The following is a 27,148-nucleotide window of genomic DNA, read 5'->3' as shown; positions in this document are numbered from 1 at the left end:
GGAAGGAAGGAAGGAAGGAAGGAAGGAAGGAAGGAAGGAAGGAAGGAAGGAAAGAAGGAAGGAAGGAAGGGGGAGGGAGGGAGGGAGGGAAGAGGAGGGAGGGAAGGAGAGGAAGGGGGGAAGGAGGAGGAGGAGGAGGAGGAGAAAAATGCCACGGCTAGCCGGAACAGGTCATTTGTCTTCTGGCTCGCCGTGTTTCTGTCTACATCCCACATCAAGCTTGCTCCTGCGCCACTTGCCAGTGAGCAGTTTTTAATTATCAGGAAAACGGTATTTAGTGCGATGAATCACCAGACAGTGAACAAGGAAACAAGTCGGTGGCAGAGCCGGGTAGAGCCAAAAGCGGGGAGACGGAGCTGGGGGGATGTACTCATGCGCCCAGTGTTGGGGAAATATTGTTGGTGGCAGCCATCATCATATCAGATGGGGTGCATCTCCATAACGCAAGGCAGGTTTGTTTTTCATACTCATCGGTACAGTGTTTCACACCATGGCTAGTGTAAACTGTCTGCTATTAATTTTGGTATCGATAGCCGCCATATCCCCCTATCACAGGCCCAGGAGTGGTCTTTAGGGATTTGAACTTCTGGTGGCTAAGTGTCTTGAGAAAAGGGGGAAAAAAATCCTCTTCGATTTTTTACAATCATCTCATGGACTCATTTCTGTGACGGGTGTAATTTGCACACGTAGCCCTTGGGCCTCACGACCAACTCAAGTGTGCTGGGGTCACGAAGGTGGCTGGGGACACAGCGTGTATAACCAAGAGAAAGAGCCAGAGAAAGGGACAGAGGGTGGGGGGAGCGAGAGAGAGAGACAGAGAGAGACAGAGAGACAGAGAGAGAGAGAGAGAGAGAGAGAGAGAGAGAGAGGCTGCATTCACAGGAGAATCTGCAACTCTTAAACACGAACCACGGCTTTCCATGTCTTAAGGCTTGGAGAGAATCGGTCTAGCTGCCCTCTGGGGCTCTCCAGGAGGACGCGGAGAAGTTCTAGAAGCAGAGGAGACTCCCTCCCATTGTCAGAGGCCCTGGTCTCAGCGGGTCAGGGTTATTTTCCAAAAGGAAGCGTCCAGGATGAGCGGTGGGGTGGGGTGGGGTGGGGTGGGCGGGGACGCTGGAAGTCTCGTGAGAACCATCGAGAAAACCAGTGAGGTCCCTGGACAGTGGCCGGGAGGGAGCTGGGCAGAGCGGATGTGGCTGTAGGCACGTCTGCTCTCCCCACCGCCTGCAGGTGCTTGTCTTGGTTTTAGGGCGGAGGGGGGTTAAAAGGGGGAAGGTGGCCGCCCCTCTGCAGGCCCCTCATGCTTGGGAGTATGCAAAATCAATACCCTGGACAGCTGGGGACCGAGGGGGATGGAGGGGACACAGCTGATCACAGGTTCAGGGGCGTGGGGAAGAGCCAGGTGGACTGCGGGGGTGCGGGGCAGGGGGGCGGGGATTCCCAGGACCCCAGGGGACAGCTTCTCAGAAGGAGCCCATTAGGCTCTTCTCCACTCCATCTTCGATGGAGAGGAAATACTCAGCAGAACAGCGCCCAGTAAGTGTGTGTGTGGGGGGTGTAGACACAGAATCAGACTCGGCCTTTTGTGGCCTTACGCCCCAGGTCACATTGGACCTCACGAAACACGGCCATTTCCTTTGCCAAGACTGGTTCACGTTTGATCATGGCTCCCCGATCCCTGCCTGAGTCCCTTCAGCCCCACACACTGGCCGTTCCAAGTCCCCTTCCTGATGGATTGGGACTTGTCATTCTTCAGACAGACAGGCCACTCTCCTCAGGACAGGGGAACGGGAAGCCCCGGGGCTCAGATGGTCATTCTAGGAGTGTCCTTCCCAGCACACAGGATGTCTGAGCTGAACCTTCGTCAGGGACCCACCCCGGCAGACAGACCCGGACGTCTGAAACTTGGACGTTCAAATCATTCATTCTCACCCAGCAGATTACCTGTCCTCTCCAAGGCTTTGCGTTTAAAAAAAAAATTGTTTTTTAAATGTGAAACTTAGTCTTGGGGCTGATTCCGTGTAGGGGAAGCATTTCATACGAGTCCTTGCTCAAGTGTTATTAGGAGCAGGATCTTTTGGTCGTGATGTTGAGCGTTTGCTCAACTAAATAACAAGATTTTTTCCCCCCTCAGATGAATGAATTGGGACTCAGCCTCCTCTTTGCACTGTTTCGTTTCCCTTTTTTTTTTCCCTTCTTTTTTTTTTTTTTTTTTGGTTTGAACCTAAACACTAGGTTCCAGATTTATCCCGCTACCATTCCCGTCTTGCAGATTTCAAATTAGCATTCAAAGCTGCTGGCTGGTTCTGAATTTTGATTCCGTCTTTTGACGGTGTTAGTTCTGCTTCCCAACTGTTACCTACAAACTCCAGCAGCAGCAGCGCTCGGCGCTCGGCGGCCGTCCAACTCACCAAGTTAAAAACAAAAAGCAAAACAATAACACAAACGAGAGGTTGAACAGGGACGCCGGTTAGCACTAGGGCCTCCCTTCCTGCCTGAAGGAACTACTCACTCACTTTCTTTTCAGATGGAGACAAAAATCTGTATCTGGTTAACAATATTTTCCCTCAGGAGACTATTTTATATCTAGCTAGCTAGCTAGCTAGACAGACAGACATAGATATCTCCAAGATGAAGCCTACAGCCCACTCCCGCCTTCTCCCTGCCCTGCTCTCCTCTAGCCCCGGCCTGAAGAGCAGGGGCTGCCCTCTGAAGTCTTTGGGTACATCGTCCATTTGTTTGGGCTGTCTTCCATCAAAACCTGAGCAAGTGGCCCTGTGGTGGCCTCTCCACACAAGCCATTTCGTCAGGAAGCTGCTCTCTGAAGGCCCTTCGCTCACTCACAACTCCCCGTTATCCCCGAGTCACGGGGCCCCGGACACACCCCACTCAACTCCGAGCATCAGGCAGGCAGGCACACCCCTCACTACAACACACGTGGCGCCCGAAGAAGTTCCACGAGCCACGCCCCCTCCCCGACTGCATTTCCCGACGTCCAGTCGACGATCACGTTCTGAGAGGTTACTCAGCCTGGCCTGGCCTGGCCTGCCAGATCACCCTGTCTAGGTGAAGTTTGGATCAGCCATCGTGTTCTAAGGGACGGACCGGGAAGGCATGTGATTGCTGCCGTCCTCCAGCCTTGAACCCAGGACCCTGGCTCTTGGTTTGGGTACGGTCTCTTTCCAAACCGACTTGGAGGGGGGGGGGTCCTTCCAGGCCTGTGGTGGAGGCAGGACGCAGGGCCTGGAGACTTCATTATGTTCTCAGCTCTGTCCCCCCCACTCTGCACCCCCCCCAAACCGGTCAGGGAAGGGGAGGCAGCACACTTTCTCAGAGCCTGTGATCGCTGGTCCCAACCACCCAGGGGCAACTCTGGGTGCCATGACGGGCGCACACATCCACCACCAGGAATTCCCCAGCCTTCCGCTTTCTAGAGTAGAGCCCAGGGGGGAGATTCACCAAAACCAACCAGGACGTCGGGGGTCGGCGCTGGGGCTGCTCTTCCCCGGCACCCTGCTCCCCCTGCCCCCCCCCCCCTCCCCCCGCTGGCCACAGGACTCTTGCACATGCGTTTCCATCTACTGGAGACCAGGGGGTGGGGCAGGATGGCTGTAGGATGACCCAGGGGGAAGAGGAGGGTATGGATCACCCGTCCTTGGAGACTGAGAGCCACAGCTGCAGAATGCCCTTTGAGTAGCTCGAACCAGCTACTGTCTTGCTACAACATAGATTCCTTGAAGGCCCAGCGACAGCTATGAACAACATCACTTTCCCGTCTCAGGCGGCCTGGGATAAAGGAAATAATCTGGTCCGTGAGAACTTTGGCCAACAGAGTCCATTTTTGCTCCTAGGAAACGCAATCGGGTGAGGACAGGCTTTGCCCATGTGTGTGGGTCTGGGATCTGTTTCTCTGGCTCATGGTCTCCTGTCAAACGATCGGGAAGAAAGGGGAGAACACTGCGGATGGAGTAGGGGGTATATGTGTGTGTGTGTGTGTGCCGGGGGGAGAGCTGAGATTTTCCTTACCAAGGAAGACTGCCAGAGGGCAGATCCCCAGAGTGCTAGGACAGATCCCGGGGGCCTTCTGTGAGATCCAGAAGGAGCGACTTAGAAATAGAGTGAGAGCCGGGCGCCCATGGCTCACGCCTGTCATCCTAGCTACTCAGGAGGCTGAGATCTGAGGATCGTGGTTCAAAGCCAGCCCGGACAAGAAACTACCAGAAAACCGGGAGTGGCGTGGTGGCTCCAAGTGGTAGAGCGCTCGCCTTTGAGCAAAAGAAGCTCAGAGACCTGGAGTTCAAGCCCTGTGACCGACCAAGGAAACAACAACAAAACAGCGTGAGCCAGTCCGCTGGACGGGTCTGAGCATGCGGGGAGACGGGGGGACAGGGGCGGGAGGACCTATTTGGGAGCTTGCAAAACCATCTGCCATACGGAGGAAGGAATGACTGGGGCACAGAGCTTTATGATGTAATGATGTACCTGGGAGAGAAATTGTCGCTATAAAGAAAAAACCCACTTCATCCACAGGTTATTTAAAAAACAAACAAACAAACACAGAACCGAGAGCACGGGAGGACAGGGTAATAAGGCCAACTTTGAACGGGCACAGTTTAAGAAGCAAACACTTGGGGAGACATTCCGGCGGGCGCTCGGAGCCTCCGCGGGCTCTCGGCATCTTTCAATTCCCCCGTTCCTGTACTGCGGCTTATCTGTGAGTTGGGTGAGCACATTCCCCCCAGCCGCTCAATTGGATAAGATAAGGCAGATGGCCTTCGCGGAGAACCCTCCATCTTTCTTTCCCCCACTGAGTCTGATTTTCAGGATTCATTGACTTTGCTAAACCCAATCTGTGGGTGTTTTTTTTTTTAACCCTTAGAGTTCCAGATGGGGCTTGTCCTTGCAGAAGGTAATCCAGCCCATTAGGAGTCCAACGAGTACCCCGGGAAGGACACACGGCAAGATGGGGAAACCTGCAGGGACGGGAGCGACCACGAGGGCCCTGGGTGGCTGGACCGGCTGCTGGTCTGCTGCACGGATCTCTGTGCACGCTAGCCTGCTGGTTCTGGCTCTGTGTGTGTGTGTGTGTGTGTGTGTGTGAGATTCCTACTCACCTCGGCCCGTGCTGTAATGCTGGAGTTTATCGCTGTACACGGCCTCTTTGCTGTAAGCCCGTTTCCTGCAGATACACAGAAGGGGGGGGGTTCAACTCGGGGTGCTCTATCCAGATGTCAAGGCCCACGGATGGGCTCACCCTGGGGGGTGTTTACATTCCACTCCTGCCCCGGCCAGCTTTCTGGCGGAGCACCCTCCCCCCTGCGCCCATTCCCTTGGACAGATACATTCTGCCTTCAAGTCGAGGCCTGGTATAAGCTTACAAGAGCGCTGGCCATTGGGGAAGCAGCCAGCATGGGGCTCACGGCGCTAACCAACAGCATTCAACGTTCGTTAGGCCTTCAGGCTGGTGCCTGTGCAGGGCTCATTCCCGTTGGCCTCCCCTCCCGCCCGCCCGCCGTCTGCCAGTGGCTGCGGGCCTAGAGCCTGGGCTGGGACGGGGCGGGGGGGGGGGAGTCCCCAGGATCAGAGGGGTCCCGGGGGACGGCCCACCTGCTGCAGACGATAGAGATGGCCACCAGCGAGACGATGAACACCACCCCAGCGGCCGCCGAGCCCGCGATCAGGGGCAGCTGCTCCCTCAGCTCCGACTTGTAATCGTCTAGGGGAGAGAAGCGGCAGTGAGCCTCCCGCCTGCGCCTCCTTCCTCCACTCCGAAGCCCGACGCCGTAATGTGCACCACGCTCCGCCTCCGGACCAGAGCCAAGAGTAAGCTCTGGCCTTTCTGAACTCAGGGCTCTGGGTGTTGGCCCTTAGCTTTCTCCCCCCCACCCCCGCCTCCGTGGCTGGCGTGCTACCAGCCACTTGGGCCACACCTTCATGTCTGGCTTTGCTTTTCTGGTGGTTCACTGGAGATAATATTCTCACGGGGCTGGAGCGGGGAGGATTCGGTGCACGGTGGGGCTGGGTTTGACCCGTGATCCTCAGCTCTCAGCCTCCTGAGTGGCTGGGATGACGGGTGTGAGCCTCGGGCGCCTGGCACGGAGAGTCATCTTTAAGTCACCAGCAAAGACCAACGACAACCAACTCTAAATGACAACAACAGCTGCGGAAACTGAGCAGCGTGGACAGCTGGGTTCTGAGAATGAAGGGCGGATCGAGTTCCTCTCTGCAGGGGGGGATGGGAGAGGGGAAGAGGAGAGGGGAAAGAAAAAGAGGATGAGGGGGAAGAGGAAGAAGGGCGGAAGGTGGAAGAGGAGGAAGAGTAAAAGCAGGACAAGGAGGAAAAAGAGAAGAGGAAAAGACGGAAGAGGGGGAGAGGAAGAGAAGGGGAGGGGGGAGAGGAAGAGGAGGGGGAAGAAGAAGAGCAGAAGGAGGAAGAGAAAGAGGAAAAGCAGGAGGAGGAGGGAAAAGGAGGGAAAGGAGGAGGGGGGAGGGGGAAAAGAGCAGAAAGAGGAAGAGGAGGGGGAAAAAGAAGAGCAGGAAGAGGAGGAAGAGGAAAAGCAGGAGGAGGAGGAAAAAGAGGAGGAGGAAGAGGAAGGAGGAAGAGGAGGAGGAGGAAGAAGAGGAAGGAGGAGGAGGAGGAAGAAGAGGAAGGAGGAGGAGGAGGAAGATGACAAATGACAACCATTGAGTCCTTCACACTGTCTTTATCAGATCAGTCCCATCTGTTTAAGGAAACCTTACGAAGCCACGTGAAACCCCACCGGCATCAAAAGCAGCCCGTGCCAAGTCAAATGTCAGCACGCTGGCCAAGAGCGGGCCTGTGGCCTGGATCGACGTGGCGGTCACCAGTCCTGAGTGTGGGCAGTGACCATGAGTGGGGACCACACAGGCAGACCCCCTGACCCTGCCATCCGCCGTGGACCACCGCTCAGCCCTCAGACTTTCCTCCGTGGGCTGCAGCCAGGCCTGGGTAAGCCCCGGCAAACGGGATCGCCACCCCCGTGTGAGCGTCCGTCATGAAGACAGAGGCTCCTCAGTTTGGCCGCTTACCACGGCTCTCTCTGGGGTCTGCGGAAACTTCACTGTCAAATGCAAAGGAAAAAAGAAAAAGGAATAGCTTTCTTGGGAGCAATTCTTGATTTGTCTAATAGAACTGCCAAGGGAGACCAGCCGCACAGAGCAGGTTGGAGAGTTTGGGGCTTTGAACCCCACCTAGTATTCCTTGTGCCACAGTGCCTATAAATCTGGACGGTGAATGAGGGGACTCGGTCCTTTGGGGAAAAGCAGATGGTTCTGCGCTCTTCCCTTCCCCAGGAGCCATTATTAATCTCAAGGAACCGGCTCACCGTTCTTACGCCTCTTCTTACCCTCCTCGGAATATAAGGGGGAAAGAGAAAGAATGTGCCCCAGATAAACTCAGAATGGGGTGCGGCTGTTAATGCTCTAGAGATAAAGGGGGCAAAGCGGCCAGGTGAGCGGCTGGGAGAGATCAGCTGTCAGTGTTTCCCGGTCAGACGTGATACCAGCAAAACATCCACCATCACCGGCTGCTCTTGGAATTAGGCGCATTGGATTTTTAGATGTTCTCTAATCAGCATTAAAAAAACAAAAAAACCAAAACCACAAATGCCAAGTACTTAAAAAAAAAAGTGTGAGTCAATATAAAAGTCTTATCAGGTACCCAGTCTATCAGCAGCGGCCTAAAATAGAACTCTATGTGAAAACAGCTTTAAAAAAAAAAATCCCCCTTTGTAAGTTAACAAAAGGAAAAAAAAAAAAGACTTCCGACTTGGGAGGCGTCAGGAAATAAGACTCACATTGGGAAAAGCTCTCTGCAAATGGCTCCTAAAGAAGGAAGGAAGGAAGGGATGGATGGATGGATAAATGAAAGCATGAATGCAGATAGGTAGGTATGTGCTAGATAAATGAATGCACCAACTATGGAGAAGAAAGGTGCACCTGGGCATGGCGCAAAGGCTGCTGGGAGATCAGATCATCGGGGTTGATGAAGAAGGGAGTTTTGAGGTCTAGGGAGCACAGCTCTAACCAGGGGTGGGGATGAATAAAGGACCCGTCCTCCCCCGCTGCGGGGCCTCACCGTCGGTCAGTGTCTGGAAGCACATCTTGCCGCTGAACTTCCCGTAGCCGGCCACGGTCCGGGCGCGCACCTGGACCACGTACACCATGCCCGGCCGCAGCCCGTCGATGCGGGCCGTGTTGGTCTGGCTCCTGGCCATGGAGGAGTTGAACTCGTTGTGCTCCTAGCAGAAGAGTGGGAGGAAGTTTGTCACCGGCCAGCTCCCCAGGGCCGTATCAACCACGCCAGGCCGGCCGGCGCTACCCCGGATGCTCAGCCAGCCCTTGGTCCTGACAGATCTATGAGAACTGGTCTCCCTCTTGGTTGGCCTTGTCTCTGCTCTGCCCACACAGCCAATGGCGTTGTAGACGGTCCCCCGCACACACATACACACACACACTTTTGTCTGCACGCCCGAGCCCACATCCAAGAGGAGCGCACCCCTTCTCTTCAGCCTCCCCGCTATGGCAGCCACCTGCTGTCCCTTCCCGTCTGCCTCTTTCCTGTGCTTTCCACTCTGACCTCTGTAGGCCCATTCATTTATGGACCCTCTGGGGTGCACAGACTTGATAGGAATATGGCGGCTTGTTGTTGTTGTTTGGTTTAGTTTTGCCAGTCCGGGGGCTTGAACTCAGGGCCTAGGAACTGTCCCTGAGCTCCTCTTTGCTCAAGGCAAGCGCTCTACACACTTTGAGCCATAGCTCCACTTTCTGGCTGTCTGGTGGTTCACTGGAGGCCAGAGTCTCACAGAGTTTCCGGGTAGGCTGGCTTCATACCAAGATCCTCAGGTCTCAGCCTCCTGAGATCACAGGACAGTGAGAGTTGCAGGGGTGAGCCACCAGCGCCCGGGTAGAAACGCTCATTTTCAGCGCTTTGCCTGTGCCAGGGTGGCCTGGTGTGCATCCATATCTGTGATCCATCTGTGAGTCAGTCAGTGAGCCAGACAGGCGGTTAAATGGGTGATTCGAGAGTATTCCTGGATGCTGTACTTGAGTGTGAATACAAAGGGAGGTGTGCTCTCTCTCTCTCTCTCTCTCTCTCTCACACACACACACACACACACTTCTGAGCTACACGGGTGGATTGGAAAATGAACAGGAGTTGACACAACATTGATTGGACGACAGTGGGCATGGGACACGAGCCCGTATTTTGAAGGAGATCCGATCCAAGGACCCTGGGAGAGAGGGGGAGGGGGAAGAGGGGGGAGAGTAGCACACACAAGAGAACGCTCAAATTCGGGGACCCAGAGGGGTCCTTCTGTAATTCACACACCGCGTCAGAGGACACGGGTTCAGGGCCACCTCTGGCCGACAGTCAAAAGTGAGGAAAAGACCCATCGTCACTACATGCTGGCCCTTTAAGAGACTGCCAGGGGGTAGACTGTCCGCCCATCATCTGGTCTACCCGAGCAGTAAGGAGTCCCCAGCCCCACTGCTGCTGGGCCAGGTCGGCAGAAAGAAATCGGTTCACCACGGAGAAAGGGTCGCCTCGACGATTCGGTTCATCACTAGTTTGATATCCCGGAGACCCAAGATTTCCAAACTGGGAAAATCACCTCTGGCCACCCCCTTGCCATGAAGAATACAGTTCCCAGGACACAAGCGAGCAGGGCACTGCTGGGAATAAGATGGGTGGAGGACCAGGCACCCCTTCGAGACAGACCAAGCACTGGCTCAGTAGCTTTTACTTTAAAAACAAACCCCAAAACCATCATGCTCTGATATACTGGCATTTGGATCGCCAGGACCTCGCGTCAGCCCGCAGTCTCCGGACGGTCTATACATTCGGGAGGAAGTCGAGTGATTAAAACGAGGATCGGTCCTGGCTGCCCACAAACTCATCCATCAGCTCCCGGCAGATGAGTCTGAGTGATTGGCCGGGTTGCTTGTGACTGGTTGATCATCTAATCAGAGTCGGGGTGTGTGGCTGGTAAGGGCTGGCCAACGTTCCGTCTCCCTTAGCCCTCCATTCCCCGCCGCCCCCCACCCCGGCCCCCATACAGGCCCTCCCACACCTCCGTGCTAAGTGAACGAGCCAATGGCATGCTGCAGTCCAGTTATTTAAACCCATCAGCCGAGCACAAGATAGTGCCACGGTCCAAATGGGTTTCTATGAGAGGGGGGAAAAATGATCTTGACACTTAAAAGGGGGTAACTGTCCCCCCTCCCCCCCATCTAAGCCAACCCAGCTGAGCCTGGACCGCTTTTTGCGAAGTGCCCTGTGAGATGCAAACACTTCATCATTAAGACAGCGGAGAGCAGATGTAGATGGCCCTTCCCCGGGTTTGCCTACAAGCGTTGACACCAGGAGTGAAAAGTGCTACCAGACAGTAAACAAGAGCGGATGATGAATGGGGCTGGATGCCAGTGAGGAGAAGCTGGGGGGGGGGGAGATGTGTCACTAGCTCGGTAGCATCTGAGCTCTCCATTAATGAGCTGCTGGGAAGTGGCGGCCCAGTGGGCCAGCTTCCCTGTGTTCTAGATACAGCGCTCCCGGGGGCCGGGACATGCCCCCTGTGCTGGCATTGCCCGTGACTGCCCTCCCCCCTGAGCTGGGCTTGGAGCGGGAGGGGAGGAAGAGGAAGAGGCAGAGGATGAAGGCAAGGTGACTCTGGATGCAATCCGGGACGTGTTGTGGGCTGGATTCCACTCACATTTGCGTTTTCTGAGGATCGGGATTCCGCGGGCCTGGGGGGCAGGCCTGCGGCGGCCCCTCGCTACAAGGACCTGGATTGAATATGAAGACGTAACGGCTCTTTTTTATTTGGTCAGTTATGGGACTTGAACTCAGGACCCGGGTGCTGTCCTGGAGTTTTTGTTTGTTGTATGTTTTTTTTTTTTTTTTCACTCAAGGTGAGCGGTCTACTACTTTGAGCCACAGCGCCACTTTCGGTTTTCTGGTGGTTAAATGGAGGTAAGAGTCTCATGGACTTTCCTGCCCGGGCTGGCTTTGAACCGCCGATTCCTCAGATCTCAGCCTCCCGAGTAGCTAGGAGGAGAGGTGTGAGCCACCGGGGCCCGGCTGATCTTAAGGACCAAACTAATTTAGAGATCTTTGGCATCAATGGCAGCGGTAGCCACTGCTATATTGAGCCTAGAAGTTTCTATCGCTGGAAAAAATAGAAGAAAAAAATGTCGGTTGTTCTGGAACTCCCTAGTGGGGGGGGGGGGGAAGGGGTGACCTGTAGGGAGATGGCTGGGTCATTTAACCTTTCTGCTTTATTGTCTATAAATTGGAGCTATATCTGGTTAAGTGTGTTTCTTTTTTTTTCTCTTCTTTTTAAGGATCCAACTAATATATATAATATATATGTATATGTATTTCAGGTATATATATAGATATAGATATATAGATGTGTATCCGAAACAGACTAGCTATTGGATAGTGTGACAAATTCTCACTGTGGTTATTTGAACACACTTCACAGGCTAGGGTCTTTTTCCTTAAAAGTCACGTTGGACGTGGTCAAGGAAACATAGTGAATTTCATCGCGGAGCGCTTTGTACGTGAAGGAGAAAGGTCTCCCGCTCCGTGCTGAATGGTAACCAGGGCACGGACAGAACATCTCGGTCGCCAAGGGAAGCGCTCTGCTCTGTGGAACCCAGTCAGGAAGGCTCGGCCCCCGAGATGGGCGGGGCATCTGGGGCATTTCAGTGGCATGGGCGGGGCATCTGAGTGTCCTGCACGTGTGCTAATGACTGGCAGGGATTAATGAGCTGGCTTCCTCTTTTCACAGTGCGAGGGGGCTGAGTCTCTCGGTGGTGTGGATTTCACAGTAGAGCTCAGGTTGGGCAGTGGTAAGCCAAGGCCCATTGATTGGTACAAGTCACGTGGCTTCCATCCTGGGTCTGGTGTTGAGCCCGTGACTTTGTGCCGCTCTACCTGCTGAAGTGGAGCCTGTGGGGGCCGGTGGGTAGACAAGGAGCAGGTGGTCCCCAATACATTCCACCCCTTCCCCCCGCTCTGCCACCTGCTCAGCTGTGTGACGGTGACAGAAGCATCTGTCTATCTGTCCGTAGCCGGAACCGTGGTATTTTCTGCGGTGGACTGTGATCCCATCATCACAGCTACTCAGGAGGCTGAGAGTGGAGGCTCACAGTTTGAAGCCAGCCCCGGGCAGGAAAGTCTGGGAGACTCGTCTCTCTGCTAAACTTACTCAGAAAAAGCCGAAAAGCTCAAGTGGTAGAGCACTAGCCTGGAGCACGGGGCGGCTCGGGGACAGCGCCCAGGCCCTGAGTTCAAGCCCCAGGTCCTGGCAAAAAAAAAAAAGTCCGTCTCCTGAGGACAGAAATCATCCAGATATTAGGTACGCAATCAATCAATAAACCTGCTAAGCACACTGTGAGTGTGTGTGTGTTCGGTTAGTACAGAAAGCACTGTATTTTCCTAGGATTGCGGCACACTCTGTAGCTCATCGTGGTGGAAGCGAGGCCCTGAATCCCTTGTGGACAGGCTGGTTCGGTGCCATTTTCTTGGCCCACATGGGTCCTGCCACAGCCCCTTCCTCAACTGCTGCTCCGAAAGCTGTGATGTGTTCATTCCCTTTCTTTTTGCACGCAAACAAGCTACAAACAGACTGACACGGAGGGCACGTGACCCCCAAACTTAAAATCGCTGTCCTATACAAAAGCACGTGTGCACACGCACACACACACACACACACACTCACACACACACTCACACACAGTGGGTTCTAGGTCATTCAAACCTACAAGCGGGGGCCCGGCTCACCTTCTCGTAGTACCGGATCTCGTAGTCCAGGATGATACCATTGGGCTGCTCGGGCTGTGGCCATGACAGTGTGATGCTCCTCATGGTGGCGCTGACCTGGTGCATGATGGGAACGGTGGAGGGGGCTGTGGAGAGAGGGAGAAACAGCCGCTGAGCGGGCCTCTCATCGCGGGCCAAGGGGCCGCCTTTCGGCTGTACGTAGGGAGAGCGATGCCATCCTATTTGAACTCTGACCTTTCCGTCCCCCCGCCCCTCAGTCTAGCTGGAGCTGCAAGAATGGCTGGTGGGTTTTGCAGACCGAATGGTGTTTGGAGGATAGAGGAGGGAAAAATGATCGCTTGGGGGTCGGGGGAATACACAGAGGCTGCCATGGTTGTATGTTCATGACAGAGAGGAGAAAGAGGTGTCCAGAACCAGCAGGGGTGGAGGAATAGGGGGAAAAACAGAAGAAGAAGAAGGAAGAGGAGGAGGAGGAGGGGGAGGAGTTGCTGGTGTTTCTGGGTGGAAGGATCTGGGTGTGGCATTGGTGATGGAGCTCTTACAGAGACGGGAGAGGGTAGTGACGAGGGCAGCAGAGCTAGAGCGTCCGCTGCAGCATTACGGTGCAGTAGAAAGGAACGTTCTAGCAAACATTGCTTTCTGGTCCTGCATGTAAGACTTAAAAAACAAAAAAAGCCCTTCGAAAGGAGAAGCAAAGGTGTCCTTCAAGGAGACAGGAACAGAAACCCCGCGCCCGCCCGGGCGGCTGTGGGGAAGTGTTACAAACGAGCCACACTGGCGGGGGGCGGGGGCGGCTCACGCCTGTCATCCTAGCTACTCAGGAGGCTGAGATCTGAGGATCGCGGTTCAAAGCCAGCCCGGGCAGGAGAGACTGTGAGACTCCTATCTCCAATAAACCACCAGAAAACCGGAAGTGGCGCTGTGGCTCAAGCGGTAGAATGCTAGCCTTGAGCTGAAGAGCTGAGGGACAGCGCCCAGGCCCAGAGTTCAGGCCCCACGACTGACAAAAAAAAAAAAAACAAACAAATGAAGAAACAATCCACCAAGCCAACACTTGCAAACAGGATAATACAACCCCCCCCACCCATCGCCCCCCAATATCTTCCAAGTTGATTAGGAAATCTCTATTTGGAAATAATATTTATTTCCCAAAGTCATCACTTTTCCCCCAAGTTCCACACCGGTGTGAGCGGTACGGAAACAGTCTGGAAATAACACACAAGGACACAAGGGTTGTGTGTGTGTGTGTGTGTGTGTGTGTGGAGGAGGGGGGGTGGCCAATGGGGTGGTATGGGCACCTCTGCCCTGGACCCTTCCTTCCGTTTAGCCCTGGTTTCTCAGGCGGCCGGGGGTGGGGGTGGGGGTGGAACGGCGGCTGAGTGACATTTACGATCCTCGAGTGGAGCTAACAGATCCCCTTCAGGACCCCAGAATGACAGAGCCTGGGAGCCACAGAGCGTCCTCTGGGACTGGCGGGGGGGGGGGTGGTCAGGGTGCTCAGACGCGGTCTACGGTGGTGTGGAAGTGCTCTTCTCAGAGCTCCTACACTCCAGGGAGTGTCGTACCTGCCCCGAACCCCACGCACCAGTACATACACGCACACACACACACACGGTGCCTGCCCCGAACCCCACGCACCAGTACACACACACACACACACGTACACACACACACACAGGTGCCCGGTGGCTCACACCTGTCAGCCTAGCTACTCTACAGGCTGAGATCTGAGGAGATCTCGGTTCAAAGCCAGCCTGGGCACAGTGCTGGACCCAGAGTTCAAACCCCACAACCAACAACAAAGAGCGAGAGAGAGACAGAGAGAGAGAGACAGAGAGAGGAAAGAACTGGCTGGATATTATAAACATTTCTTCCCGTGAATATGAAATGCCTCAGTCAAAAGGTGGCTCTTGTCCAAATGGTGTCCGTGTTCTCTGAGATCTGAGATCCTCAGATCTCAGCCTCCAGAGCAGCTAGGATGACGGGCGTGAACTATGGGTGGCTGGCTTATCTGAATCTTTTTAGACATGGGGCCCAGAGCTCTCTTTTTACTGCCTGTGCTAGAAAAGTAGGATAGAGCTAATATCAATTGTGACATCCGTACTGAAGATCTATTCATGCTGATCATCAGCTTGTAGAGCAAGAATACATTACAACGGTTCAATTCTGAAGCCACAGTCACACAGAACCATCCTTATGCATGCCTGTAGAACTGGTGTTCAGCTTTGGGATATATCTATAGGGGAAGATATCCATGGATATATTTATAACTACAGATACAGATATATCTGTAGATCTACATCTAGATCTACATCTATATAGATCTATAGATATGTATAGATAGATCTAAATCCATATATCTATAAATACATCTAGATCTGTAGATAGACATATCTATATAGATTTATCTATATAGACCTAGATCTACTGATGTCTACAGATATAGATATATCTATATAGACCTATATAGGTATATCTATATATATCTGAAGATACAGATATATCTATTCATATCTATATAGATCTATATATGAATATAGATCTATAAAGAGATTTATCTATAGATATCTAGGTATATAGATATTTATATGTAGATATAAATATATCTCTATATATTTTCCCCTTCATAGTGTTGCTTAGCCTATAATCTAGAAAACGGAGGTCATTTTGGACCCAGACGCAGCCATCAAGTGCAGTTTCCCTCTCTAACATAGGATTATGGGCTATATTAATTAATTAAACATATATTTACTGTCCATCTTCCATGGGCCAGTTGCCATTCTAGATGAGAGCGAGCAAAATAAGGTGTCCTGCCCCCTCCCCTCCCCACCGTAATGGTGCCTGGCTTCTAGACGTACTCAAGCATCTAAATGTGGCAGATCACAAAGTAGGTCAAAACCTACGTACAGAGGACAGACCGAGCAGCAGGTGGACATTTGGAATGCTCCAGCATGGAGCGTGCATGCTCGGCCAGGGTCTCCCTGAGGAGCAAGGTGAAGGAGCCCAGAGAGGAGGAGGAGGAAGAGCGTGAGAGCCAGCAGGGGATCTGGGGGAGAGCATTCAAGAAGAGACATCCGGAGAGAGAAAGAAAGAATCAGAACGGAGAGCGTCGAAGCGCTCGTGGGGTGAAGAGGAGGTCCCAGGGGCACGGCCTCTGGCTTCTGCTCAGAGTGAACCCAGGAAATGGAGGGGGGCGTTGGGGGGTGTCAGCAGGCCGGCGACGGCCTGCCCTGCACGCTGGCGCCGTTATCTGTGCTGCCGCGGCGGGGACAACGCCGCCAGCCGGGTGGAAGTGAAAACGAGCGGTTAGGAAGCGAGCAAGGAGGCACGCGGGCACGTGGTCAGATCGCGGATAGACACGTGTCTCTGATTTAAGATCGTTTGATTTCAATTCTCATTTTTAATCTTTTTTTTTAACTTTACCATGGTGATCAAAATTACATTCATTCAGTAGAAGTAGAAGCTGCACTTCTAATATGGAATTAAAAAAAAAAAATCTTCATCTAACCTAGTGGTATCTGCTCTCAGTGCTGGACGGCAGTAAGGAGCAACCAAGCTCCCAACCAGCTATGAACGTGTGAGCCTAAGTCGTAATCTACAGGGTGCCGTGTTGCTGTAAGGTTTGTTTTTGATATAGGTATCCGATAAGCGAATACATGAATTACACATTAGGACACAAACTCACTAGCGGGGCTCTGGTGGCCCACACCTGTCATCCTAGCTACTCGAGAGGCTGAGGTTTGAGGTTCGTGGTTTGAAGCCAGCCTGGGCAAGGAAAGTCCGTGAGGCTCTTCCCTTCAGTAAACTACTCAGAAAAAGCCAGCCGTGGCGCTGTGGCTCAAGGGGTAGAGCACTAGCCTTGAGCACTAACAGACTAAAGGACAGTGTCTGGGCCCTGAGTTCAAGCCCCAGGACTGGAGAGTAAAGTAAAATAAAATGAAAAGTTTTAACAACTGGCTCTGTATGCTGTAAGATTAAATAAGTCCGATGTGTTCAATGCACTTTCTGACACGTGATATTTTCGATTTGATAATAGTTTTAGTGGGATGAATCCCACCAAAAGTGGCCGAACATCTGCATCTTGTCTCTATACATAGATCTGAGATGGGCTTTTTGTCTTGAACAACCAGAATGGTGGCGCTGCCACCAACTGAGATCAGGGGAAAGCAGACACAAGTCCGGAAGGTAAAATGAGGTGTTCTACTCTTTGGATCTGTTAGGGTTTGAGCATCCTAAGATGTCTCTGGGTAGATGCTAAGAAGGCTTATGCATATGTAAGCTCGAGATTGGAATAAACAATTGGAAGCCATCAGTATTTTAGAGATGGAGGAAGCAGAGAAATGGACAGAGTACAAGCAGAATGGAATTGGTTCTGAGGTATAGGAACTGAAGAGAGCAAAGGGGGCTGAGGAAGAAAAGACCGATGAGATAGAATCAAAGCCTGGAGAACGTTACCGCCTACCTAAAAGCCAACGTTGAGCAGGGCGCCGGTGGCTCCCGCCTGTCACCCTAGCTACTCCAGAGGCTGAGATCTGAAGATCACGGTTCAAAGCCAGCCAGGGCAGGAAAAGTCCATGAGACTCTTATCGCCAATGAACCCGCCAGAAAACCAGAAGTGGTGCTGTGGCTCAAAGCTGTAGAGCACTAGCCTTGAGCCAAAGAGGTCAGAGAATGGCGCTCAGGCCCTGAGTTCAAGCCCCATGATCAATAAAAGTCAGTAACAACAACAAAATAACAACAACAAAACCAATGTTCAACAAGCACTGGATAAACGTTCCCAGAAGGCCTAACTACGTACGCTGCTGCTGCTGAGTCAGGTAAAATACAAACCAGGAACGCAGGGTGGTGAGCCACGCAGAGGATCGTCTTTTGCAAGTCCTGGAATGCACTAGCGGAATCCATGGGAGGGAGTGAACGCAAGACTTGATTGGAAAAAGACCAAACTTCCCATCTCTTGGGGAAGACACAGACACTTCAGGCAGGGGAGGCGTCTAGAATAGACTTGACTGGAAAACCCCTCTCGTGTCATGTAATAGTCAAATAGCAGGAAGACAGAGCAAAGACAGAACGCTGGACGCCACACAAAACCTAAGCACCAACTCACTTACAAAGGCAACCCTCAGATTTCCTAGCAGAAGAAAAACCGCTCAAGGCCGGGAAGCGGGTAGAAATGCTGTATCTCAAGCCCTGAGAGAAAATAGGTTACAAAGCCAGAAAAGTTACCCTGCAGATCAGAAGAAGGAATAAAGACCTTCCAGGTTAAGCACGCGCTGAAGGAATTTATGGCCACTAAGCCAGCGTTGTCGATGATACTTAAAGGACTCTTAGACACCGAAGAGGGAGATAAACACAGCCACGAGAGCGCAGGAAAGAATAAATCTCACCGTTAAGAGTAGAAAAGCAAATGAGAAACGGAGACAAAGCAGACATCAGAACAGCAATATGATAGGAACTGAACAGGTATCTTTCGGTAATAACCCTGAAGGTAGAGGCTTTTAATTCTCCCGTGATAAGACAGATTGACTGGCTGGAGAAAGAAAAACAAAAAAAAAAAGAGAGAGGCCCAACTTTTTGTTCCTTCCAAGAAACCCTCCACGCTGGTAAAGAAATACTCACACTGACTGAAAGAGAACCAATGTGGGAAGTTATCACCAGGCAAACAGAGGAACTGGAGGCCTGGCTCAAGTGGTAGCGAGTGACTGACTTAGAGCACGAGGCTCTGGGTTCGAGCCCCTACGACTCCCTTCCACACACAGAGAGAAATCCAAAAGCAAGCAGATGGAGCTATACTCAGAAGTAACGAATCAGACCGAGAACAGTATCGTACATATTGATAAAGGAAACACCTTAGCGTATATATTTAATATATTTACGTATGTTGAGAGATATATTGAGATGCATCTTATCTATCTATCTATTTATATATCTCCATAGGTAAATGGAGAAGGAGAGAAGGAGGGAGCAGTTTACACACTACAGGCTAGAAAGAGATATAAAGATCCCACTGCCACAGTCGAGGATGTTGTGGTTTGGATATGAAATGTCACTGGGAAGAAATGTCAGGTGTTCCACACTGGTAAATACGCCGGATGTTGACTGGGATCGAGGGCTCTGATCTCATCATCATATTGCTCCGTGAATGGAATCATCATCCTGGCCTTATCAGAGATTGACATCACTAAGGATCGGGGATGGGTTAAAGGAAACAGGTCAATGGGGGTGTGGGGGGTTGGGTTGTGTTTTCGAAGGCTGTATCTTGTCCCTTCCTTTCTCTCGGCTTTCTGGCCACCCTGAGTCACACAGCCTTCCTACATCCCACACCCTCCTGTGGTTAATTCTTTCTGTATGCGCAATACAGGTTCTTGACAAACGGAGTTAGCCAAACCAGGGCTGAGACTCCTCAAATGGTGAGCTACGAGTAAATTATCTTTCTGGTTTTTTTTTTTTTTAACTCAGAGATTTTGCTATAGCAACAACAACAGCAACAACAAAAAGACACAACGAGGAAACTTTCATTCCCAGCTCTCACCAATAAATAGGTCATCCAGGCCAAAACCCAATAAAGGAACATCAATGGAAAACCATACGGTACATCAAGTGAACTTATCAGAGACAATTCCATCGACTACAGAAGAGACATTCTTCTCCGCAGCTCACGGAAGTCTCTCTAAAACGTACCATTTTTAGGAATAAGACAAGTCTTTAAGGAAAACACAAACATTAATGTTGATACGTGGGATCTTAGCAGAACTTAACAGAACCAAACTAGAAAACCAACTGCAAGAGAAAGTGCAGAAATTACAATACTGAAGGTACTGTACTTTTGAATGATTCAGTGGGGTCATTCCCGAAACCACTTTGAGGGCAACAGAAAAGAAGGAATACCTGTTTGCAACGTCATCCTCTACAAAAGATAATTCAGGGCTGGGAAGGTGGCTCAGTGGTAGAGCGCTTGCCTTGCATCCATGAGGCCCTGGGTTCGATTCCTCAGCACCACATAAACAGGAAAAGCCAGAAGTGGCGCTGTGGCTCAAGTGGTAGAGCGCTAGCCTTGAGCTGAAGGGCCGAGGGACAGTGCCCAGGCCCGGAGTTCAAGCCCCACGACCATCAAAAACAACAAAGTGTTCATATGTATGAAGATGTCACGTGCATTCCTCTACTTTGTCTGAAGGACATATCCTGAAGATTAGGTCAATCTTCATAGCCTGAAGGTTTCCCTGGCTTCCTTTTGGCCATCAATCGAAAGCCCACCTATTGGTCAAATCCCACGCCAGGCCCGCTGTAACCATGGCGGGGACGGACAGAGGGCTGAGAGACCCTGGAGTCGGGGGCGGTCAGATGCTGCAGGGACTTCCGAGGGCGGTGTGCTGCGGAGATGACCAACAACCCACATCCACGCGTGTCCCCCATTGCTACAGAGGACCCGGACCTCCCCCAGCAGCCAATTCCCCCGCTCGGGGACGCGGGAGGAGTTTGCCCGTGGATGGCAGTCACTCCCGTCCGTGCCTCTGGGATCGACGGCGCTGATGCGGTGGTCAGATGCTTCCTATCTCGGCTGGGATGGGATGAGCCCAGGGGAGAAAGCCAGAGCGCTCGGGCTGCCTCCTCTCCAACCCGGATGTGGATCTCAACGGACAGTCCGGGTCCAGCATCGTCTTGGCTCCATCCTCCTCCAAGGACGAGAGAGTTTCTTGGGGCCCCGGCTCTGCTCTGGACGCGAGTGCGGGGCGCATCACCCAATCACACATCCCACCACTGACGGCAGGGAAAACGCCAAAAATAAAACAAACAGCACAAGATCATTCAAGTTTAGCAAAGAAACATATGCAGGTGCTTTTTGTTGTTGTTAAAGGAAAGGTAAGGAGAAAGAATTCACGTAGGGCTATTTGGGAAGAAGACGGCGAAGGCATCATAAAGATGGTTGTTCAGAAACGGAGGCAACTCAAGAAATCTAAACACCATGGAAAGCGCCCCGCAGCCCCATCTTAAGAGAAATAAAGATGATCGCACGAGGCAGGCGGGATCCAAACCAGAGTAATGATCACTGAGAAATCCACCGGGGTTCCAAACACAGCGGAGACCAGGATTATGCATCCACGGAGACCAGCCACCTCCCCCACCCCACCCACCAGTGACAAGAGGGTGCTCACGGGCAGTGGTGGACAGAGGCAACGGAGCCCGATCCTCAGCCAGACTCCCATTGTTAAAGACCCCAGAGAGGGTCTTGGGGAGCCACAATCTCACGAGACGCAGCCAAGTGTCTAGAAAGGTGGTGTGATTCTCTGGCAAAGAGTTAGGTCAAGCCGGGCGCCGGCGGCTCACGCCTGTCATCCTACCTACACAGGAGGCCGAGATCTGAGGATCGAGGTTCAAAGCCGGCCCGGACAAGGAAAGTCCGTGAGACTCTGATCTCCAGGGGATACACCAGAAAGCAGGAAGTGGCGCGGTGGCTCAAAGTGGCAGAGCGCCAGCCTGGAGCAAAAGAGCTCGGGAAGCGCGCCCGGGCTCTGAGTTCGAGTTCCCGTGAATGGCAAAAAAAAAATAAAGAAAAAAAAGTTAGTCCAAATCTAGACCCTGGAGTCCAGACGTGAGGAGACTGTGCTGTTACAGCTCAGCATCCCATAGGCCACACATTTCTCCATCCTTTAGTTCCACAGCTGCGCGTCCAAGTTTTCCCCTTCATCATTTCGTTGTCTTGATATTCTGGAAGGGACCATCCTGCTCCCCGGCAATTACGCAGCTCAGATTCCAAAAGGTGAGAATGAATTAACCTCCTTTTTTTAGAATTTTTTAAAAAGACGTCTTTCTCAAGGACAATGACTAAATTCCAAAGCCTTATCTTGGCGTAGTGGAGATTGCTTCATAATCGCTCCATTGATTTGGGGGGGGAGTGGAAGGGGGGTGTCAAAATAATTCTTTCAGCTCTTCACCACCGGCCATTTGAGAATCCAGGGCGTGACTGTATGGCTTATCCTGTTCCTAAAAGATGCTTTTTCTTTGTGATGTCAGAAGTAGCCGCAAAGAATTTGAAAGAAACAAACAAGTCATGGAGGGAGAAGGCAGGTGCGCTCCGAGCTGAGTCTTTCTGTTGGAATGAAATGACTGAAGATACAAAATAAATAAATGGCCGTGTTTAGATTTCAGCGACCCCCTGCTGTCGGCGGGGATTATGTCAGGGACGGCTTTGTGCGGACCCGGACGTGTGTCACAGCTTGAGGAAGACGTGCGTGGGTCACGATCGACTCCTGTTCACCTTAGCCCACGCGGAAGCTCTCCCAAGTCTCTTGGAGGAGAAATGGTCTCTCTGGTTTAAGGGAACTTCATTGTCTGAAATCTCCCGGGAGGCGCACAGAAAAAGCCGCTTTTATGAGAATCCATGGTGGGGGGCTGGGAAGGTGGCTCAGTGGTAGAGTGCTTGCCTTGCATGCCTGAGGCCCTGGGTTCGATTCTTCAGCACCACATAAGCAAAAAGAAAAAAAAAAGCCGGAAGTGGCGCTGTGGCTCAAGTGGTAGAGCGCTAGCCTTGAGCTGAAGAGCTGAGGGACAGTGCCCAGGCCCAGAGTTCAGGCCCCACGACTTGACCACCCCCCCCCAAAAAAAAGAATCCATGGTGGGCTGTTCTTCTCATAACAATGCACGGTGTGCGTGTGGGGGGGTGCGGCAGTGGGAGTCGCTTTCCTTGACCCTTCGCTATGGAGGGGTGCTTCGGCCTACAGAGTGGATGCCGCTGCACCAGTCTGAGCCACGTACATCCCAGACTCGGGAAACCGTGTTTGCCAGCATAGGCGCTGCTCTGTGTAAGTTGGACGCCCAGCAGGTTGATGGTGTGAGTGGGTTCCGTCTTTCAGTTGTGAAGAACAGGGACAGCGGGTTTGCGGTGTTGGGCCTGGGAACGGGAAGAAAGATGGTGTCCGGGGCCCCACAGATGTTGGAAGGAGCGAACTCCTCTTCTGACTCCGCCATCTGCTTTTACCGCGTGCGTGCGCCATCTTGCTTAGTGAAGATGAACCCCAGGCCTCTGGCATTCTTCAAGGATGGAACAGAGTCCCGAGGTGAGGGCTCACCCTATGTAAATCGGTGACTGGGCATAGTTCTCCCCCCACACTGGATGAAGACACTTTTGAGGGGGACAAACATGTTCACCACGTTCTTGGTGGGGAAGCTGGGAAGGGAGCAGCCGGCTGGTTTGAAGACATAGAAGGGCTCCCTGGAGGCTGAAGGAGGCAGGGGTTTCCTGTGACTCCTCTAGAGAGCCTGCTTGCTGTTTTCTTCTGGAAAGCAACAGAGGATAAGAACTAGACGTCTCCAGGAGACCCACTGGGGCCTCAGATCCTTCTGGAAGGATCTAGAAGGCCAAGGGGATGGCTGACCGGCCAGCGTGGGTATGAAGTGCCGCCGGGAGGGGCCGGTCTTTTGGTGGTGGTGGTGGTTTTCTTCTTCACATCAGACACATCCATAGACCAAAGTCAAAATCTGTAATGCGGTAACAGCTAAGCGCTGCAGGCCTGCGAGCAACAATGGTACAGAAGAACCGCGTGTACACAGAAGACGTGCGTTTCCGCTGACATTTCTATTCTGGGAGGGAACTACTGGGTTGGTTCTACTTGGAGAGCAGGTCTTTTCTTTACTCTTCTTTATTTGTGGGCAGTGGAGTTTGAACTGAGGGCCTGGGCGCTGTCCCTGAGCTCTTCTGCTTAAGGCGAGCGCTCTACCACTTGAGCCACAGCGCCACTTGTGGATTTCTGGTGGTCCATTAGAGATAAGAGTCTCATGGACTGTTCCTGCCTGGGCTGGCTTTGAACCGCGATCCTCAGATCTCAGCGTCCCGAGGAGTTAGGATGCCAGATGTGAGCCGCCACCCGCGCCCGGCTCAGATCAAGTTCTTTCTCGGTTGCTAAAAATTCATTTCGTTGCGCAAATATGCGTGCATTTTACATTAGGATGCCTGACTCATTAAATATTTTTGGTGCGGTAACACTTCTGGTCAAAGTAGATTAAACAAATAAGCAATTAGTTTGGAGATTGGGTATGAATACAAAAGCAGAATTAATTATTTTTCTCATTGTGTTCCCTTATTGTGGCTCCTTGCTTGCTTTGGCTGCAGAGTTTGCCTTGAGATGGGGGGTGGCGGGCAGCGGGGAAAGGGACCGCATCTTCTTGCTCCTTCCCTGCCCTCCTGGAGTCACCTGGGGAACGCAGGAGTTCTCCTGTGGCAGCCCCAGGCTCCGTACTCCATCGGGTGAGGAAGCTCAAGGAGAAGTGGGGAAGAGGGCTTCCGGGCTGGGTGGGTCTCAGCTGCACACTAGACCACAGAGGTCCATGCATTGCAGGCTTGGTTCTAAGGCAGGGTCTGGCATCTTCTGCCTCTTCCCGGTCGCTGGCCTCTGACCTTGATTTTTCCGACCTTCATTTCCCCCGTAGTTGGGTGTCTGGGATTACAGGTGTGTGTCACCTGTGTGTGCCTGTCTGAGTGGCACGGGGGGAGGGGGTGCATTCCTGATTGGGACCATCCACCTGACTCCTGCTGGTTCTCAAGGCTGGGGGAGCTAGTTGAGAAATGAAGACTCTGAGCCCGACCCCACTGATGCTTTACTGACTCAGGAATGGGGTGGCCTGGAGGAGGGGGAAATGGCATGTGGTGGTGGGGGGAGGCGGGGATGGGGGGAGGACGGAGGGTGGTCATCTGTATTTGACAAGCCCTCCGCATTTGGGGACTGCTTGATAGAAATCTAGACGTCAGCGATAAAAGCTCTGGAAGGACACGGGTGGGCAGGATAGGGTGGGCTTGTCGGGAAGGCAGGTGCTGGGGACGGGACCACCACCAGGGCCCAGGTGTCAGGTGAGACACGCTGGTGCTCCTCCGCCCGCCTCACGCTGCTCAACCCTTCCCTGGCGGTGTGTGATGAGGGCGCTGGGCAGCTTGGGTTGGATGTGACTGTCTGGTGCTCAACTGGAGAAGAGGCTCTGAGTGGCCTGCCAGCCGGCCCTGCTGCTGACACCATCAGCTGAACACAGTGATTCGCCTCCTTCCTCCCTCCCCAGATGGAAGGCTGGGTTCCCGCGTCTGCTCCTATCAACCGACCCCAGGGCCATGGATCTCACAGAACTCCGGTCGTGTCTGCGGTGGTCCCCTCTGCGCTAATGCCCAGCCTGTGCTGGGAAATGAGGTTTTCCCACACGCGAGTCCCCCGCCCTCTGTCCCTCTATGAGAGGAGACCTCGGCCGTCAGAGAACACCGTCTGTCCGTCCGTCCGTCAGTCAGGCTGCCTGGAAGATTCTTGGTGTCCCTCTCAGGTTTTCACTCCTGGAATAAAAATCTGTCGGTTGTTGGAGTTTGCTTTCTGACCTTGCCTTTTCTTTTTCTGATCCTCTCGTGACTCAGTTTACCTACAAGGAGGGCTTGGACGACTGGCTCACCTCCTCACAGACTTCCATCTCCACATGCAAACCTCTTCCTGCAGAGGGGGGCACCGTGGGATTGTGAAACCACCCTTTCCCCCCCGACTGTGAAGTTAGCTGGTTTAAGGGGACGCGGGGGGGGGAGGGGTGTAGGAGAATCTCGTCTCTCCCAGGGAGGATCTCTCAGGAACCTTGGACCATCTGTGCACCCAGGATCTCACTGTTACCTTTAGTGCTGGTACAGACTGGACTGGCACAGAAGAACACACCTCACTGGAACTGGGGAGGGGGAGGAGAAGCAGATAAACTTATAGGGTGTGTGACATGGCTCTTCTATTCCTGATCTCTTATGGGTGGAGAGAGTATTTGTTCTAACTTTATGACCCTAAAGAAGAAAAGGGAAGGAGGAAGGGGGGGAAGGAAGGAAGGGAGGGAAGGGAGGGAGAGAGGGAGGAAGGAAGGAGGGAGAGAGGAAGGAGGGAGGGAGGAAGAGAGGGAGAAAGGGCAGGGAGGGAGAAAGGAAAGGGAGGGAGGGGTGGAAGAGAGAGGGAAGGCAGGGAAGAAGAAAGGAATGGAGGGAGGAGAGGGAGGGAGGGAAGGTAGGTAGAGAGGAAGAAAAAGAGTTAAGAGAGAAATAGAAAGAAAGAAAAATAGAAAAAAGAAAAAGGCATCCTTTCAAAACTCCAGTGTTCAGTCCTATCGCTCATGTCCTGACTGTCTGTCTGTCCTATAGCTCTGTCCTGACTGTTCTCAGAAGCAAACTGATCCCTGAGGCCTGGGGTCTTGGCAAACACTCACCCCCCTCGCACGGGGGTAAAACACGTGCGGTCCAGCCTTTGCCTTTATTTACCCAGAACATCTGATGTGCCTTCCCCCCTCCCCCTCACCCCTTCCATCCTCCACATCCGCTCGGAGAAGATGTTAATTTTCTGAAATTAAACACTTAGCTTGATTACTGTTTTGTTAATTGCCGCATTCAGAAACCCCTGGTGCTCCTGCCTGTTCAGCGCGCATGGCGCTGGGAAAATGACAGGCGTGGGGTTGGCACGCGGGTGGACAGAGGAGAGAGAGAGCTGCCATCCCAGGGCCCGGGGTCCCCTCGCGGAGCCCCTGCCAGCAGGGGGCAGGCTAGGGCACCGCAGAGTGGTTCCCATGAACAGCCATGGGGGGGGGTATTGCGGGGGGAATGGGGAGGGGAGGGGTGAGGAGGAGACAGGCCACCTAGGAAAGTCTCAAAAATACCGGGGAGGGGGGGCGGGGGAGGATGTATGGGTTGAACCCCGACCTAGCCCCACGTAGAAAGACCCTGATAAAGGGGAGACCACGGGAAGAACGGAAACCGGATACCAAGAGCATTAGACTTGAGACGGCTAGTTCATAACCCAACTCGTCTTCTCCGTGAGGACTCCAACGATCGCACGGGACTCCATCCCACCCACCGGCCCCCGGCCAGTAGATCCACGGGCACAAGATGGAGGGAGGCCAAGGAGCCCCCAAGTCCTGGGTAGCACGCCGGTCCTCCTGATCTGAGATGGGGCGGGGGGGGGGCTGTTGTCATGGTAGGTGGTCATAAAGGTGGCGTTGAGTGAATGGATGGTTCCAAAGTTCAGCCAGCTTTGAGTGGGGCTGAGTCTCTCTGGGTTCCTTTGAGGGGTAAGCATTCTTTGTGGTAAGCATCATCATCCAGGGGTTTTGTTTTTGTTTTTCCCTAGGAGGAAGATCACTGGTTCATCTGGTGGATGTGGGACTTTTAAGACAACACCTGTGGATCGCCAGGACATAAGCAGATCACCACACTCTATCTAAACATGTACTTGGGGACCAAAAACAGATGGCTTTTTTTGTTGTTGTTGTTGGTCGTGGGGCTTGACCTCTGGGCCTGGGCGCTGTCCCTCAGCTCTTCTGCTCAAGGCGAGCACTCTACCACTTGAGCCACAG

General features: G+C 52.9%; 1 protein-coding gene across 1 annotated transcript in view; it reads right to left on the bottom strand.

Moving 5' to 3' along the window:
* Window positions 1–27,148, bottom strand: part of Ephb1 (EPH receptor B1) — a 108,431-nt gene that overhangs the window by 49,901 nt on the left and 31,382 nt on the right. The window contains exons 6-9 of the mRNA XM_013034659.1: window positions 12,812–12,936; window positions 8,099–8,261; window positions 5,608–5,716; window positions 5,115–5,179 (exon numbers count right to left, since the gene is read on the bottom strand). Coding sequence (XP_012890113.1) covers window positions 5,115–5,179; window positions 5,608–5,716; window positions 8,099–8,261; window positions 12,812–12,936 — 462 coding nt within the window. The remainder of the gene's footprint in view (window positions 1–5,114; window positions 5,180–5,607; window positions 5,717–8,098; window positions 8,262–12,811; window positions 12,937–27,148) is intronic.

Source organism: Dipodomys ordii, unplaced genomic scaffold, assembly GCF_000151885.1.
Source record: "Dipodomys ordii isolate 6190 unplaced genomic scaffold, Dord_2.0 Scaffold193, whole genome shotgun sequence".
In the NCBI taxonomy this organism is placed as follows: domain Eukaryota; kingdom Metazoa; phylum Chordata; class Mammalia; order Rodentia; family Heteromyidae; genus Dipodomys; species Dipodomys ordii.
This window is presented reverse-complemented; position numbering and strand designations above follow the sequence as displayed.